At 40.3% G+C, this 19,236-nt stretch overlaps 1 protein-coding gene across 1 annotated transcript; it reads right to left on the reverse strand.

Annotated features, from left to right (window-relative positions):
* Nucleotides 1-11,896: 11,896 nt before the first annotated feature.
* Nucleotides 11,897-18,936, reverse strand: BLOC1S4 (biogenesis of lysosomal organelles complex 1 subunit 4). Its single transcript, XM_058833453.1, has 5 exons — nt 18,670-18,936; nt 18,277-18,348; nt 16,934-17,035; nt 16,119-16,253; nt 11,897-12,857 (listed from the first exon to the last, which is right to left on the reverse strand). Exons 1-5 carry the CDS (start codon nt 18,880-18,882, stop codon nt 12,759-12,761), a joined length of 621 nt encoding a protein of 206 aa, XP_058689436.1. The 5' UTR covers nt 18,883-18,936; the 3' UTR covers nt 11,897-12,758.
* Between the last annotated feature and the right edge of the window lie 300 nt (nt 18,937-19,236).

Below are 19,236 nucleotides of genomic sequence, written 5' to 3' on the forward strand. Positions count from 1 at the left end.
GTTGAAACAGAAAAGTGATAAAGCACTTTGAAGCATAACTACATTTGTATGTCTAAAATGAATCACTTCCTGCACTGTTACAACATAATCCGTAGAAGGTATTAGTAAAATAAGATTTTTGCAGGTTAAAGAGGAACTGTGCTGATGGTGTGTTTCTGTGAAAAGCATTGGACGTGAGTATGTCTCATTTTATCCGTGTAAGCACACTGTGCCACTGTTATCTTCACATTACATCGAAATGCCTCAAGTTAATCTGGCAAATATTAACTACTTTAACTACAGTGATACTTTGATTTAACTTCAGAAGTGCTGCATATCTACAAACAATAATTCAGTTACGTGTTTCCATCTTTCATCTTCTCATCATCACAAAAATCATCTAAGGTTAATGCTTCCCAATTTTTCACAATGCCTTTCAATATTTCAAGGTTTTTCTTGGTTTTGTGCCAAGTCTGCTGGCTCAGCAGGATTTAATTATCTTCTGTCCACCTCTGCAGGCTTTGCTCCATGCTAAGAAAAGGAGAAAAAAGTAGATGCAAGGGTTGGGTTTTTTCTTCTTATGCAAGTAGCAGCAGCAGGTGGGGAAAGGCAACATCCCTTCATCAACACACTCTTGTGGTTGTTTTACTGGCAGGGCTGAAACATAGGTGAGGGAGTGTCACTGACTGCTGATGGGCTCTCTGAGAAGAGGCATGAGGGCAACTGATCACCACCCAGAACAGGAAACTGCAGGGTGTGAGACCACATTCATCTTACACAGCTGCCTGACATCTTCCTTTGCTGGCAGCAAGGCAGGCAGCAGAACAGGAGAAGGAGGTCAGAGAAGGTGCAGAAGGAAATCTCTTCTGAGTCTCTCTGCTCCAAGTGGCTGAGAGGGTGGAGAGATGGAGTTGGTACTATCAGAGGCCTGTCAGGAAAAAGCTGCTGTTTTACTTGCTTGCAGGAGTGAACAAATCATGGACCAGTCTGAATGAACCAGATTCCTGGTCTCTGAAAATGCTCTGCTGAACTTGAAATACTGGGTTGTACTACTCCTAGGACACACATCTATGCTCAGCAATAGCCAGTGCCACCCTATGGCCATGACAAGGAGTAAAAAGGATTTTATATTTGTATAGTTGGGAGTCTCTGGTATTTGAAATGTTCATTTATATTCTCATACTTGATTGTTATATTTTATAGTGTTTATGTTTGTCCTGGTTTAGGACAAATTTGGGAGAAAACCTCTGAATAGGGTCCCTCCAGAAAGCAATTCAAGCAGCCCCTCCCCCAACTGGTTTGGGAAAAGATTTCCTTGGAGAAAAGTGGAAAAAACTTTTTATTTAACAAGCAAAGTATTCACAAGCATAAAAAATTAATATTAAACAATAAAACCTTTCTCTGTTCAAAGAGGTGGCAAATCCAGAAAAGTCTTTGCCATGGGGTGTAGCTCAGCTCACTCAGTCCTTTATCAGTCCCTCCAGTGCTGGAAAGTGCCGAGGCCCAGGCCCTGGTGGGCCACAGGCGTGAGCTCCTGGTGTTTTCTGGGTTTTCAGTCCAGAGCAGGTTTGAACAGATCCAAGAAAAAAGAAAAAAACACAGTCTAGGAACTTGTCTGCCTCAGCTAGCTAAAAACTAACAAAGCAAAGGAGAGCTCTGTGCTGCAGACAGCACAGTCTGGAGCAGCATGTGGGGCAGTGAGTGCCATTTCTGAAAACAAACTGTGTGCTTCTTCTTCCCCCCTGCTTCACTCTCTGAACCAGTCTTAGAGATGCAGAGCTTAACATCCAGCATAAACAGAACAGACAACTGGGGATACAATCATCATAAAGTCACCCCAGGATGATGTTTTAGATCTTTATAATGTTCAGTTGAATTATAAAGCAATATCCCTTCCAGACCTGGACTGCTAGTTGGAAACAGCACCGAGCATTTTCAAAAGTGACCAGATACACCTGCATGCCATTGACACAACATCCTATGAAATCACAACTTGGAAGAAAGGGTTTCTCTGATCTGACAAAAATCCAGTGATACCTACAGGGAAGAAGAACTGTGCTTTTTCTGATCAGAAAACAAGGAAACAAAAATGAATGCTCTGGTCTGATATATAGAAGTATCAGTACAAAGTAAGTGCAATGACTCATCAAAGACAGGAAAGCATTGTAAGCTGAGACATACAAAAGCAAAGAGGAAAGAGGGAGCTGGGCTTTTTTATTATTTTAACATCACCTGCTGGAAGTTCCACACTGAAGAATATTTCTGAAGAATATTATCAGATGGAAATTTAGAGGAGGTATGTACACTGATAATTAAGAATGCAAACAATAATATTGAAAATAATAAGAAAATTAAATAAAAGCCACTGCTAGTGATAATTTTCAAGCTGTAAGCCATTAATATCCTTTACCAGTTTCAGGCAGTATCAAACAAATGTGAATGTTAATAATGTTAAGATTTTCCACTTGCTTTATGATGTCTCAAAGCACCTCCAAAAGCATGATTCCTTTACACAGAGATGTCATGGTCTTAAGCACTAGCTAAAAATCACCAGAATGTGAATGACATTGGTATTATCTAATAGCAGACACTAGAAACTAAATTACAGCTACAGAAATGCTCTGTGCAGTCAGAGGAGTTCAGTATTCTGCCTCCTATGGCCACACTGACTAAATGCTTCTGGATAAGGAGCAAAAAAAAGGTACAATGTGGACTGACTAATTTTTAATTGTTTCATCTTTCTGTTGAAAGCAGAACAAGAACAGCTGGCTAAGAAAAGTAACTTACCTAGTAAAAGCTGGTGTAATAAATATTCTTTCTGGAAATGGGTTATAAAGCTCATGAGAAGGAAAAATGGAATTTGAAAGGAAGTGCATGAATCATTACAATCAGGGAGTTAGTGATAACTCATCTGCAGTAGAGCTATTTCATCTGCATCCTGAAAATCTGTGGCTAAAATTTTAGTGTCAAACTGACTGGGCCATTCAGATGACAAAACATACTTCCTTCTATCCTTACAAAGCAAATTCATTTCACCTGCCCACATCAGCCACTTCTCTTTACCTTGATGTTACTCACCCTAATGCATGCAGCCTCATAAACTCCTCTGGTGCCACCAGCTGCTTCCCTTCTTTGCTTTCCTGTCTCTTCTGGAAGCTTCCTGCACCTCTCTTTCTTTCTCCAGCACCCTAGCCTACCCTGTGTGATCTGCTGCTTGCATTGTGACCAGGCCTGGGTAGCCACAGGCACTCCTGCAGTGTCTCACAGGTTGCCTCAGGGCTGTGGCCCTGGCAAGGCCAGTGGTGGAAGGGGCAGCGTGGATTTCTGAGCTCAGTTGGGATGCTGCTGCTGCCTGCTGTCTCATCCAGCTTGGTCTTCACAGCCACATGCCAACAGCCTTCAATATTCCTCCAGGACCCTCCACCAACCAGACATATATGGCTAAATCTATAGAAACTCAGGACTAAACAGATCTCTTTTTGATAGAGCAAGGAGCCCCAGGCAGATCCCAGGTTACCTGTTGTCTTCCCAGAGGTCTGCCTGCACACAGCTAAATAACTCCTTCCATCTGGCAAGGGCACCCCCTAAGCAGGGCTCCCCAGCAGCCGTGTGCCTGTTGTGAGAGCCCCGGTAGCACCATGGATTTCAGCCTGCACGTTTCTGTTTCAGCAGCAGTGCAAGTAAGGAAGTAGCAGCCAGCCAGCCAGCTGCTGCCTGTGCAGATCCCCAGCTGCTGGGAGGCAGGTTCAGACACATTTACGAAAGCCTGAGATGAACCTTTTCATATGTGCTTGCTCTGATGGGTCCAGTTGATGCAAACGCCTGTCACCATTAATGTTTTGAGTCATTAATTCATTCCCTCAGTTGGCATCTATCAGGTACAATTAGGTGTCTACACAGACTGGGACTGACATATGACAACACTGGCACATGCAGGCCCTGCCAGGGAGGTGTGGATGCATCCCATCCTTCTTTTAAATACAACACTGAGCAGTTTCTCCACAAGTCAAACCATGCAGATGAAAAGTTTGTGAGCAATTCTAAATGTAACAAATATGTTCTCCTCAGACACCCTTAACAAGCAACACTAAGGACCAATAGTACTTATATGACTATAAAAATATCACAAAGGAATATCACATGTAGTTACAAGAACAATGAGTGAACTATAAAATTACGCACAAAGCTGTATCAGGCAGCAAGAAAACTGCTTATTTTTAAAAATGTTAAAGGAGAATGGGGCAAAAAATCATGGTAGAATATTTGAGAATATTCCTCCTTTTACAGTTTTGCCAGGCTTTGCTTCTGGGATCTATATTGGTATTGCCCTTTCACCTGTGAATTAAGCCAGGTTGTGTAGCAGATCACAAAAAGTCAACTTGAACACAGTTGGAGATGTTAATTTTCCTTGCAAGACAAGATCCTGCTTTTTAATTTGACCATAATGCTCAGTTGCTGAAGAAAATGAAAATAACTGAGCTGAAAAGAGGAAGAGTGCAAAAGCAAGGCTATACCTCTTTTCTCAGCACTGTGCTATCAGATGTGTTATCAGATGGCCACATCCACAAAACCCTCACACAGAAAACAGCAGACTGTGATTGCAGAATAGTCATTGACTTCAACTTCTTCCTACACACTGCAAGATAAAAGCAGCGCGTGATTAATCATCATCATAAAATTACAGAATGCTCTGGGTTGGAAGAGACCTTAAAGATCGTCTAGTTCCAATCTCCTGCCACAGTGGGGGTTGGAACCATCAAGGGCTTCAAGGACTGGATTCCAAGCAAAGGTTTGGGGAACAAAATGTGTGCATATTGTTGTCCAAAGGAGTGTAGCACAAGCACTGCCATTCTCTCGAGAGGCCCAGTTGACATTCTTCAGGATCATATAAATGTCTGAGAGTAATAGTACATTAACCTCACCAGAGCAGGGCAGCGAAATGCCAGCTTCAGACTTGGGATGTTCCTCAATATGGCTCAAACTACGGGGCTCTCGCTTCACAAAAGAATCAGAGTAAAACTCTCAGCACAATTTCTCTCAACTAGCTCAGTGCAGGAACCTCCATGGGAAATATCACTTCCCATCTGTCCAGATGCTCAGAGTGCTTCCCCTCAACCCTATCAAGGAGAACAGGGGCTCCGTAAGAGGCAGCTTGGTCTCAGGATACAGAGGAGTTAAGGGAAAGGGGGGGAGAAGAAGAAACCCTGAACAGACTTGTGACACAAAGAAGGATTTGGGAGTACTGAAAAGAAAATTTCTTTCATTTCCTCAAGGTGTCTCCTCCAAAGCTGCAGTGGGTTGAACAGTGTCTGGAGCACATTACATGGGCTCTCTGCTTCAGCACAGTACCTCAGGACCATTTTTCCAGGACCACTGCTCTGTAGCTATGATAAGGAAAGGTAAATGACAGCCCAGGTGAGCACAAATACACACAAAGGGGTCTGACAACTAGGCCAGTTGCTAACCTCCAGTAGTGGTGTATCCACACAAACACACTGACATATGGAGCACTCGTGTATTGCCTTCTTCTGCATTGCCTCACAATCTACTACTTTTTATATCTGATCCACATAAGCTTTGTTTTAGCAAAACTTCATCCTACTGATTGGAAGTAGCTCCCGCTTAACAGCCACAGATTTAGCTACTACATTAAAATATCTTTGTACATGAACCACATTATGAGTCAGAAAGTAAATTTGAGCAGTTACTCATAAATGAGATCACACAACTCTGATAGGTCCTGGAAACCATCAGTTTAAACATTCAGAATAAGACAGGAAAGCACATCTGATATAGGGAAATAACCAGAGAAGAAACAAGAAAAAGGCAGGTTGTGGTACTGTTTAAACCTCTGTCTTGCTTCTGCCTTAAATTACACAGGTAGTCCCAGTTTTCTGATCTCAAATAGGATACAGCAGAAGTGGGAAAGGATCAGAGAAAGGCAGCAAGGACATGGAAGCTTCATACACAAAATAACAGGGCTTTAAGTAAACTAGAGGAAAGTATCCCTGACCAGGGTGAGGGGTGGAACCAGATGATCTTTAAGGTCTCTTCAAGCCCAGGCCATTCTATGATTCTTCAGCCAATGGAAGAGATCATGGAAAAGGAAATAACAGATGTTACTACAAGAGGATGAGCAACACAGATGGCTCATGACTGTTGATTGTGTCCTCCAATACAAAAACTAGAGGATATTAAAAGAATCTTGTGGGAAGAGGGTTCAAAAATATGAATGTGGGATGCAACAGAGAAGGTGCTTTGGCAAGATTTTACTTTAGTACACACTGCCTCTTGTCCTACCAGCGGGCACTGCTGAGAAGTGCTTGTCTCCCTCTCCTCCACTCCCTTCCTTCAGGTACAGGTATTTATACAGATTGATAAAATCACCCCTGTGTCTTCTTCAGGATGAACCATCCCAGTTCTCTCAGACACTCCTCACAGGAGATGTTCCAGTCCCTTAGTTGTTTTTGTGGACTTGAACTGAACGTACTCCAGTTACTCCAGTTAGAAGATCTATACCTATCCCTCCATCATCTCCTCTCCAGCAGCAGCTTCCCTACCTGACATCTATCAGGCTTTTCACAATTCCTGCAGTGTCCATATTCAAGCACCATCACATCTGCATTCATCACAGAGATCTGGTTCAATCTTTTTACCCCGGCAGAGTGATGCTTGCCACCCTGGGGCTATGACTGTCCTAGCAAGTTTTCAGCACAGTAGCTCAGGCAGATTTGTAGCTTAATGTTCCACTGAGTTTTATCTTGGCCTGAAACTAGCCTGTGGCCAGCAGCATGGAATGAATACCCAACAGCAGTTGCAGCAAGTCAGCTAAACTCCTGAGCAAGTCTCTGGCTGTATTCAATCCCAAAAGAATCCATTTTACACTCAGAGGCAGTCCCATAGTGCAAACTAATGAGACAGGATGCTATTCAAGATGGGCACTGGTATCTCATATAACCCTGCTTTCACTGACCTCTTTCTATTATTGACTCTGTGTCCTCATAATTTCATCCAAATTGCTTAGCAGATCCTTAACTTATCTCACTGGTACATGTGAGTTTGCATTGCTCATCTACCTTGTTAATCAACAATATCATGCTTGATTTTCTTTAGGCAAGATTCCTCTGGCATTACTGCTTCATGTTGTCCTTCAGCTACAGAAACACAATAAAATTCAGGAGAAGTCAAGCTAATAAATCCAGAAAGAAAACACTATTTTTGTTCCATTATATAGTTTAGTATTTTTCCTCCCAAATATTTTTTCGCTTAAAAATACACTGGATTTTAGATACAACACGCATACTTCCAAAAAAGTTCCCAGCAACTTCTGACACCAAGAATAATGGCATTACTTATCACTAGCAGATGAACCATTACATTTTAGTTGATAAAATATTGCTGGAAGCAAGCATCTGAGCAGGACACACAGACATCTCTGTAACAACAACAAGAAGGTTATTCCCACTACCTTATTTCTTTCCTGTTCTTCTTTCCCTCTGTGTTTCCAATCAAATTGCAAAGCCATCCCTGTAGAGAAAAGGCCTAATCAAAAAAACACGAAGGAAACAGATGTTAATTCCATAGCAGGCATCTCCCCAGCTGTACATGGGGAGACACTGTCAGGGTAGTGCTTTGCTTACCTTCTCAGGGGGATGGCTGGGAGTAGAGGAGTGTCACCCCTCACCCTTGTGCAAGGACATCAGAGCTGGGGCTGGATTGGGGCTGTTTGGCTTGGCAGGACTGATTTTTAGCCAGAACAGTCCCATGACCTGGCTAGCTACCTGTAAGTCCTACTGCTTTTGAGAAAGAGGGAGTAACCAGAGGCAGTAACAGCAGCCTGGTCCAGACACACACTAGAACAGTTCTAGTAGTTATAGCCCCTCCTAAAACTATGTACTTGGGAATAGTGCACACTGGAGGTAAAAAAAGTCCAAAAATGTCCTAAATTGTGAAAAAATAACAACACATATATATGTCACGTCTGTTGTGGATATCCATTCTTACTCCCCAGTTCAGGGATCTTGTCCTTGTCTGTTGATGCTGCTCACAGCTTTGTCACCACAAGTTCACACCTTGAAACCTGCCTTGGCTTATCTCCTGACTATGCTGTTTCCTGCCCCTTCCATTCCTGCATAAGGCTTTTACCATTCCTTTTTCCCTTTTTTATAAATCAGTCAGAACCAGCTTTATTGCCAGTCTGCAGTTCTCAGGCGCTTCTGTTGTATTTAGTGTCAGCCCTTGGTTTTAATGTCTTGGGATTGTGGAAATTTCTGCTTTTGTTTTTTCTTTAAGGTTGCTTTCTAGACCCCTTGCTTGTAAAGAAACCCCTGACAGTGGCACCTGTAAGGAACAGATGGCAATTAATTTATTTTTAAATAATGTAGGCATTGAGCTATTCTCATGAAACTTACAGCTTCTGAAACAGTGGGAGATGAAAAATTGGATACTTACCCTTCTTTTCTCAGTGAGTGCACTTTCCTCCCAGGAACTCTGTCCCTTTGTCTTTTCACTCAGAATCCTCTGATTAAATCCTTGCTAACATTCAGTTCATTTTCTTAGGTCTGCCAGCACATTTACATATCTGTATTTTCAATATACTTTTAAAATATACTATTTAAGATCCCATACAGATAGCACATTTGAATGATTATTAATGCAATTTTAATGTATTTTTTATTACTCTAATAGTCCACCAAAGAACGTAAAGCCAATATTAAAGTTGACAAAAAAGAAATATAATTTTGAGTTTTCCATGTGGATTTTAGACAGGATATTTTGGTTTCCCTTCCATGTCCTTCAGTCTGACACAAATCCAAAGGCATTATTTCAATATTTCCTTTTCACACTCTGTCTACAGGTGATTGCATTCTGTCTCCCTGGCATTGCACTGTGCTGCCCACAAACAACACCTTCTGTCCCCTTTTTTTCTCTTTTGCTTGTTCCTTAGCACTTTTAAGACATCATGCACCATCCACATACCCTCCTTGCAGCTTTTCAAAATCATAAAAAATTACCAGCATTGAAAAGAGTTAGTGAGTAGATAACATCAAGCAAGAAAGTCAAGAAAACTCCCAAAATCACAGATCAGCTGGAGTCTGTACTACCATCTTTAGGTTGTACTACCACCCATCGGCTTGAAGTAGAATCAACAAAAGCAGCTGAGTGGACAAAGCCTCTCCTCTGCCACAGCAGCTCAGCTCCTACAGGGATGTGAATCCCAGCAGCTGGAAACTCCTCATCCCTGATGGATTTAGCTGCAGTGGCTAGAAAGATACCAACTCCTGTTACAGTCCTCCTTGACCACAGGTATTATCTGACAGGGATTTTGGCTTTTCAAGGATTTTCCTGCTGGCTGGTCCAAGACTAGATTTCTTTTTTACAAAATGTAAGGGAGTTTAAATAAGTAATTGCTTAAAAAAACATTTTAAAACATTTTACTTTTTTCTTCTTCTTTTTCTTCCCCCCCCCTTTTTTTTTAATGGGAACATTATTTACCAATTTCAAATATAAAGTTCTTTTCACAGATGAAGATGCAAACTATCTGCTCTTCTTTCTCATTCTGGGAGGTCTTTCACTCAGGATCATTCTTTACATCTTAAGCTTGCTACTTAATTCTTAGTATTGTAAGGTAAAACTACTTAACCTTGAAGGTTATTATCAGCAAAAGTAATGAAATGCCACAGGTTTTGATGCCAATGTAATCCAGTGCATCTTTAAGTAATTTATCTTATTTGATCAGGTAAACCATCAAACCTGATTCTTTTCATTTCAGTCATCTGCATCCTTCTGTAGTTTCTTTGGGCTTTACTGCAGTTGCAGCAGCACTGCTTGACTGGAACAAAATCTGCTGGTCCAAAAATAATTAAATACAAGTAACAACCTTTATGTGCCAATTCAGGCATAGTTTATCATATAACTAAATATCTATGTAAGACAGATCATGCTGATTTTTGTCCAGGAGCTATGAAAAGTGTAAACCTCTATCATTCAGTCCAACCCAACTGTGATATAACCTCACTGTTAATATCTTGTGAATGCAGCTTCTGTGACATATTGACACACATTGTACAGCGAACAGGTAATTTTTAGAAAGCTGCAGCACTAGTTTCAATTAGCATTAGGCTAATGCTAATTAACATTGGCCTAAAATGTACATAACTGTAAGAATATAAAAACTTTTAGTATTACTTTCGCTCGGATTGCTTTAAAATGTTTGCTTAATGACACAGAATAAAAGACTGGTATGTAGATTTCTTTGTTGATTATAATATTATCTCTTTTTATGAACCTTTAGCAGCTCAGCACAGTAACTACATGTTGCTTTACACCAGTTCTAGACGAAGAGTTCCTCATGCTAAAAACAGGTGATGTAGCCCCATAGTTACTGGCTTGTATCTTGGAACTCAGGCAAAAGGACAAACATTGCATGGGGAAAATGCAAGTACAGCCTTCTGGGACTGTCAATATTGGTATCAGTGGATTTGGAGATTCAGATTTTGTTTACAGCTGGCAAACCCAGCAAATATTGAACCTAATTAATACTCTCGTTATTACTGGTTTTACACTAATACAAGGTAACAGCAGACAGAATAAAGGAATATTCTGAGTCTTTCTTCACTGAGTGTGAACACTTGGGATGGTTTTTATGCTATTCCTGCATGGTGAGACTGCCCATGAATAAGGAGACAGCCAAGGTGCAAACAAACCAACAGCAGACTGCATTCTGTCAGTACTATGAGAATACCTTAATTTCATAACCATGAGCTTAATTTCTTAACAGATCAACTGTGACCTTGGTATTTCATACCATGTATTTTTAAAAGCCATAATTTATGTATTGTCTGCAATTTTATAGAATTTCCTTTTAAAAATTTCCATGTATTGTCCATTATTTTCACTAATAAAAATATTTTTGAGAATTTCCAACATAGATCTATACTAATTAAAGGAACAGTCTGATTTTTGTTTGTGGTATGCCTTGAAGATACAGCTTTTTTTTTTTCCAGACAACAGTTCAACAAAAATGGTCACTTCAGAATATTTGAATTTTCACTCTTATTAATATGAACAATATTGTGTGAAAACTACTCAGCTGTATAAACTTGCTGAAATCTTTATTAACATTTCAAATATCATCTGTTTAAAAGAAACTGCATTTTGGCTCCACATAGAAGAGAGGAAAGTTATTTGAGAAGGTGATTCATTTAATTAGAAAATTGTTCTAAAGACAACTTTTTTTTTTTTTCCACACCAGTGTTAGTATGCTTGAAAGTATTTGACTGTAGCCCTATGTTGCTACACTAAGTATACAATTTTATTAGGTCTCACTGAGTAGGGATAAACCTCCAAGCATTATTTATGCATACACTGAAAGGCACCACACCTTACAGAAATGCAACTGTTGCTCCAGTGGAACACCTGAATAATGACTTTTTTATGAAAACAAGGAGAATGGGAGGTCAGCCCTTCTTCAAAGTCATGCCTGTTTCTTTCTGCATGTTTATATGTGATTATTTTTCTAGAGTCTTGATGTTAAAATTCAGGTAAGTTTTACCTCAGAACTTCTTTGGAGCCTACTAACTTTGACTTGAAAATCTTTAATTTTGAATAAATGTTCTTCAGATACTGAAGATGTTTAGAACCCAATCCCTGCTGGTCTTCAGAGATAGGATCCAGTAATCTCCAATAATCTCTGCTCTGCAAGTCCCATACCTGTTTTGTGCGTGCAACGTGAAATCTAAAGAAGCATTGTTTCTCTAAAGCATTCTTCCCAGACTTGAATTATGAGTATTTCTAATAAGTTACATTGGCAATAGAGCAGCAGAGGTAAAACTTATTTAGAGGAATACATCAATTTCTGATTAACATCTGCTAGGTAGGTCAATACTGTCCAGTGAAATGCAAGACCACAACAGGGGTTAGTCAGCTATTAGTTTATTGATAATATAAATTGCAATCAGCATGGGAAGCCTCAGTAACCACAGAGAATTGTGCAATCTGCTCAGGTACCTGATTGAGGTTCAGTCCAAAGTCAGCCCTCCCAACTTAGATACCTGTTCTTTTTGACAGCAGGTTTTATATATCTATATATCTCTCTCTCTATACATACATCTATTTCATGCCCACCTGGTTACACATCAAACAATACAATGATGCAGTAATTACAATCTTGGGTCACTGTGACCTGAGGACCATCAGTGGGGGCAGGATGTCTGCTTTATGAACTGGGACTACATCACATGCACTGAACCACGTCCTTGATGATCTTCCAGGTCCTGCCCCTGCAACAAGTACATCCCAATGTGCCACATTTTTCTGTACAAACCACAGGGACCAGGCTTAAAACCTTGAAATAGATGATTTTATGCACAGTTTTTCTTTCACCTCAATCAGCACATTATGAAAAAAAGACAAACCTCCATCCTTGTGGTATAGCTATTTACACTTGCAGCAGCACAGATATTTACGTGTTAAAAAACTTATATACAATAGTATGTTTCCTATTATTTCCATATTAAAAAAACGTAATGCAAAAATATTCTTAAATTCCTTCCCCAAAATAATCTGAAAACTTACATGGTGTTTTAGGAAGGCTTTTAAAATAATGTGCACAAAGAAAGATTACCTGAAAATATTGCCTGAAGGAAGACAACAAGAATCAGAATGGCAATATGCCATCAATAGTGCTTAGAAAAGGCAGCCGTTCAGAGGTTGGTATTCCTTTTGTTCACTTAGCTCTCTATTCTGGCTGATTCATATCAATCCCAAAGCAAAAATCATCAATAAGGTGCTTCATTAAGACATGGAAAATAGTCTTCAGTCTTGAAGAGGACTGGAGGTTCATAGAGGGCCTGCTGTTGTCGTGAGGAAGATGATTTCTGCAAATTAGATAAGTTTATTTTTCGCCTTTTTCATAAAGCATTTTAAAACAAAGCCTGCAGAGTTAAAATGTAAAACAAGTTAAGTTTCTAAGGCGTATCTCCTTAGTTGAATAAATTCTTAATCATAGCTCAGATGAGTCTGGCATATTCCTGATGTTAGTGAAGAAATGCAGCCTTTGACCCTTGCCATTCCAGCACCTGAACAGACCCAGTCCTAGAACACATCCAAAATGCCAGCATTGCAGGAGCCAAACTGTACCATCCAGATGATGGGAGAGTCATTGTAACCTTCATCCTTTCCAAGCCATACACATTTACCTTTTCTGCTCCAGCCTTCAATTTTCCTCAGCCACTTCTTTTTAGTCAACTCTGGGCCTGGGCTCTCATTTAGTTACTCAAAAAGTCTTCCTATGGAAACACACCTAGCAAATTATTCTCTCAAGAAAGTTGCTGCTACTGCTGAGCTTCTTCATATGGCACACTGTTAAAAATAATCTGGTAGTGGACTGGAAAAGAGCTGTTACACTGTTTTTCAGGAAAGGTGTATATGTTTCTATTAACTATTACCTGTACGTTGTTTTGCTGTATCAAATGGCTCATTGAAAGAGACAACATCAAGGACCCCTAGTGACTACTGTGTCAGCCTTGCTGCCTGTAAATAATGCTGCAACTCAACACCGACACAGGGTATGTTTTCAATGCCTGACATTAAACAGAATGCTTGAAATCAAGATTTCATTCATTAAAAGTTCCTCTCAACTAATAAAAAGATTTTGATAAACTATTTAGTAGAGCCCTGTCAGTTTGGAATGAGGAAATTCGCCTTCACCCAACGAAGTTAAAAGTACACCAAATATCATTGGTAACCTTGGAGTTTAGGTTTTACAGCACCAAAATGAAGATGTAAAATAACCACACCTATGAAACAAAGTGGAAGTTTCTCAATATTCAGTTGAGCTGTATACTTGTGCTCCATATGAAGTAAGTACATATTTTCCTGCTATATAGAAAATTGTGCCTTTAACTTTACAACACCATTAATTTCTCTAAGTTTGTTTTGCCATCCAAGTTGCAATGAAATTAAAAATATAAGCAAAGGTCTGATCTATAAACAATGTATACTATCAGTGTTCTCTGTATCACAAATTTTGCCAAATACAAGAGCAACCTTCAAAATCAAAGTTCTGATTTTTAAAATCATTTCCTACCCTGTCCTATCAGAGAAACTGATGATGGGAAACTCGGGTCACAGGTTTTCTGCAGCTCCTGGCATGGATTTAAGAGGCACTGTATTTGCCCCTGAGAAAAAAGGGGGTAATTTCAATCCAGTGAGGAAGATTTATAGGCAGGCACAGAACCCACAACTGCCTAAGCACACATTTATGATCAGTTATTTTCACAGCTACTTAGCAGACATTTTTACCTTTCAATAGTCTACGTTCTTAGCAATATTAGAAGTCTTACAGTAGTGTTCTTTACACTGCCTGATATTCACAAGGGAAGAACTTTGGGCAAGATCTGAAAGGGAGATTATAAATACACACCTTGAGAAACAGAAAAAACAGCCTTTGTGTAAAGAAACAGATACATTTAAATGGAAAGAGAATGAGGGAACCTGAGTAATTTAAAACTAGCAGTAAAACGTGAACTACAGCTACAGTGAGAATCATGGTATCAGAATAACCTTCTTTTCCAAACCATGTGCTTTACCATTGATGTACTGAGCTAGTTAAATATCAGGCATGTAGAGAAATCTCTACACGCATTTTCATTCACATACGGTTGTGTTTACTACTAAAAGTAGTTATTTTACTATCCAAAACACAGTAACCTGCCTTTTAGTAAATCAAGTAATGCCAGTAAGTTTTGGGTGTTATTTTATTGCTACCCATAATCAAACTAAGAAACCACTGGGGATGCCAGGTTCACCTTCCTGACACTTTCAAAGGTTTTCTACCTCTTAAATTGTGGAAAAAGTGCTAATTTGGCAAAGTGTTCCCATACAACATTAAAATAAACTACTTTCTTAAAACTATCAAACTTTTCAAGTGAAGATTGCAATTCCTTGCTTGATAACTGTTTCTAGAAAAAAATGGAAAATACTGTTGAATATTCCTCAAGGCAACTTGTGCAGTTTTCTGGTTTTGTAACTGGCCCACAAAGAACAGCTTTGTGTTGCTGTTTTTAGGTTTTTTTTAAAGAAAAAATGACAAAACTCTAAACTAAAACACCAAGGAAAATTAAGGAATGAGATGAGAAATTAACTAACCTATAGGCTGCACAGTAAACAGCAGTGAGGAACAAGTTCCTTGAACCAAGCCTTAACAAGACAACACATGTTCTTTTTATATGTATTTTTCTCTGTTGCTATATGTGATTGGAAGATGTAGGAACAAAAATACTTCAAAGAGCCACAACCTTCTTCCTCTCCCCCTCCACAAAGCTATGTTTTTCATCATTCTTACCAGGAGACAGAAAACTGAGCAGGATGAATATATGAAAAGATAAAACAATCTGTGAGCTGACAAGATGCAAAAGAGAAGAACTTACAAATGCTGTACTTGACAGGTGATGTCAAGAAGCATCAGGTACTCAGATGATTTGGGGGTTTTTTTTAACCAAAAGGTTATTTTAAACCTGAGGCATAATGACAGTTCAGTACCAGAGAGAGCACTTCAAGTCTTTTGTAAAGGAACAGTCCACAAGGAAAGACAGAGAAAACTGCATCCTTAGAAAGTTTACCAAGGTGGTAACATGATTATCAAACTGTGTGGATTGAATATAAACATGACCATTATTTTAAAAATACTGTGCAGATTAGCTTTCGTTTTCTTTTTTGGTAACATTTGTGCAGTGATGTTATCAATGCAGAAGAATCCTTTAGCAGTTGCTTATACAGGCTTTTCCTACTTGCTTTGCATTCCAACAGAGATCAAGGGTGCTTTAGTACTGAGGCTTGTACATTATGTGCTTGTTTGTGTCCTTCACATTAATTTCTCTGTGTGCTCAGCCTTCTTTTGCAACATTACACAAACCCTTGTAAGAAATTAAATTTTTATAAATTTTTAAGTTTGGTTGTTTCCTTTCATTTTCTTTTTCTTAAAGACGCCTGAGAACTCTGTAAAAATCCTAATAAAGTATATAAAACAAGTACAGCTACATTCAGATACACTTGTAACAAACATATTATTATTTAAATCATCTGCTCTAGTAAGCAGAGCAACTGAGCTAGTCACATGGCAGCAGAACTTTACTTACATTAAGGAAGGATGGCATGCTGATTGTGTGCAAGATTTTCTTGAATGTGCTTGGAAAAGCTCCAAGGTCTGTTTCTGCCTTTATGACCCGTTCTTCCAGTCCAGCTACGCTATTCCCAATCATTTTCACAAAAGCCTAGTGTGCGAAAAAAACCCAAACAAACAAGAAAATAAATATAACCTTTTCACTAACAACATAAAACAGGATTATGCATTGCAAAATGATGATGAAAGATCCATTGCTTAAATGAGGAGTCAAAAACTTCATGCTCTATTTCCCTTCTGCCTACAAGTTCATTTTAATGCTGAAAATTACTTGAGATACTTAAAAGACTGAAAACCAGGTTAAATCTAATAAAACCATCTTCCTTTTCCAATTTTCCTTTCAAATAACTACATTGGATTTTTCAGAATCTAGACTTCTACCTGTCTTTCTACCAAAAGAAAAACCAAGGATCTGAACAATGATTTTGAAGTTGTTTTTTTTTTATTAGGGATCAAGGGAGCTCTCATTCTATTTGTTTCTGAAAATTTGAAAGCTAACACAAAAGACTGCCTTGCTTCAAACAGTCAATGAACAATTTTTATTTTTATTTTTTTTTTAAATATATGTCTGGAATTCCCACAGTCCCCAGAAATTCTTCATAAATGTAGTCCTCTTTATTAACCCTGGAGTACTGAACCCAGCATGGACATGGAGAGAACAACTCACCTGAGCTCACTCCACATGTCTGCACACACACACACAAATATGCAGACGATGATATTTCCCTCCTCCAGGAAACAAAATATATCTAGAAGATAGCAAATACATACCTCTAGTTTGTCAATCTTCCTATATATCTGCCTCATTTCTGTAGCTTTTGTGTAAATTTGAGGTATACTTTCATTGACAACTTGAGAGGAATCACTTCGAATCTAAAGACAATGCAAAGAAATAATACAAAAATCAATGAATGAAACAGAATGTTTAGTAGATTTTACTCTGGAAACTAGAACTGTGCTCCAATGAACAGATAAAATTTAGAGTTTAAAAATACTGGAATAAATTAGTATAAAAACACTAAATTAAAATCAATACACTATAGCTTTTTAGTATAGTTTCCAAGTAACTTTGAAGAAAATGTATTTTGCAGAGACTAATATTCACCTTTATACTTATATTAAAAATAGGCTACATATACAATATACATAGTATATATACAATCTCTTCTGAACTGGATTGGAGCATTTTCTAAGACACACTAAAGAACTAAATATATTAAGCTAAAATTTTGTCTTAAGTTTTACTACCTGTACTTTTCCTCAGGTTTGTTAAAAAAGTCAGGCCACAAAAATCTTAGTTTACTGGTGTTAAAAAAAACCCTCCAAACCTACAGCAGAGTTGTGCAGGAGAACCATATGTGCTACACTTTAAAAGGTAGGCTATCTACCAATGTCAGCTTACAGGAAGTTTCCATTCAGCCTCCCCATCTAATCCTATGAGAAAAGTCGAAACAAAGCTGCCTTTCTGAAAAGAGGGTCCCCTAAAGACAAATCTGGCCTTGGTGGCTTGGCAACTGATTAGGTATTTTCATTATAAAACCAACAAAGGATGTCTTTATGTATTTTAAAGGATAAGCAGAATATCATACTGTTCTTTTGAAACTCTGTCACCACACCATTCAAAATAGGATTCTGTACGTATACATAGACAAGAATACAAATACAACTACACAAATATGCAGTTAGGAAAAATTTCTTCACTGAAAGGGTTGTCAAGCGTTGAAGGAGGTTGCCCAGGGAAGTGGTATAGTCATCATCCCTGGAGGTATTTAGAAGATGTAGCACTTTGGGACACGGTTTAGGGGTAAATATGGCACTACTGGGTTAATGGCTGGATTTGATGATCTTAGAGGTCTTTTTCAACCTAAGAAGTTCCATCTGATTCTATGATTCTATAGCTAGATAGACACATTTTGCTCTGACATGAAAGCTTGGTAGTTTTCATCCATGAATTACCTGATTACCAAAATAACTCATCTAATTATTAAATATGTTTTCATACTGGAAGTTGCCTAGACTAAAGGCTTCTTTCTCTCTGAATCTTACTTACAAACACCGATTAAACTGTGTTTAATCTGACTTTGAAAACACAACCACGTGAAAGTTATACGAACCATGTCCAACATTCCCACGAATTCATCCACTCTGGTCAGTAAGTCTTCTAGACTCTTGTCTAAGCTTTCTATCTGCAAAACAGAGGTCACTTGAAGTGCTGAAAACACACACACACGCACACCCACACTCTCACATTCACAAAACCCCGGCCAGCCTCACAAACAGGACCACCGAGTATAGACACCGGCCAGACTACAGCCAGTCCCACGGCAATCCCACGGCTTCTCCTCTCTCTCGGCTTCGTTCAGCGCAAGGGACGCGACCCCCGCTACGTCCTGTGCTGCACAGCCCCAGCCCCGGAGCGTGTCCATCTCCAGAGGGCTGCGCTCCCATGACACCCCTTCCCTGTGCCCGGGAGCTGTCCGGGAGCCCCGGCCCGGCCCCTCGCCCACCTGCTCGCTGAAGAGGCTGCGGTCAGCGAGCAGGTACGCGGAGTAGGCGGCGGCGGTGGCGCTGAGCGACGCCTCCGAGGCGTCCTCATCCTCCGCTTCTCCGAGGCCGGAGGCTCTGCTTTGGCTCTGGGACACATTCCCGCTGTCCGCGCCGGGACAGGCGTCCGGCAGCTCAGCTCCAGCCCGTTCGCCTGCACCGGCGGCCGCCGCCATCCCACAGCCCGCTCCCGCCGGGATGCGCCGCCCCTCACATGACCGGGCGGGCCGGCGCAGCCGCGCTCCCGGCAGGAGGGGGGGGAGCGGCCCGGCCCAGGGAGCGGGCGGAGCGGGACTGGCCCGGCCCAGGGAGCGGGCGGAGCGGGACTGGCCCGGCCCTGGGAGCGGGCGGAGCGGGACTGGCCCGGCCCTGGGAGCGGGCGGAGCGGGACTGGCCCGGCCCTGGCTGAGGAAATTCAGCCTCCTCCCCCTCCGAGCAGCCCTTGCCGAGCGCTGGGACAGGAACGCGGCTCCGTCTGCGGGAGCGGTTGTGGAGGGTGGCCTTTAGCGAGGGCTGGCGTGCCGCTGCTC

Source organism: Poecile atricapillus, chromosome 2 (genome assembly GCF_030490865.1).
Source record: "Poecile atricapillus isolate bPoeAtr1 chromosome 2, bPoeAtr1.hap1, whole genome shotgun sequence".
NCBI lineage: Eukaryota > Metazoa > Chordata > Aves > Passeriformes > Paridae > Poecile > Poecile atricapillus.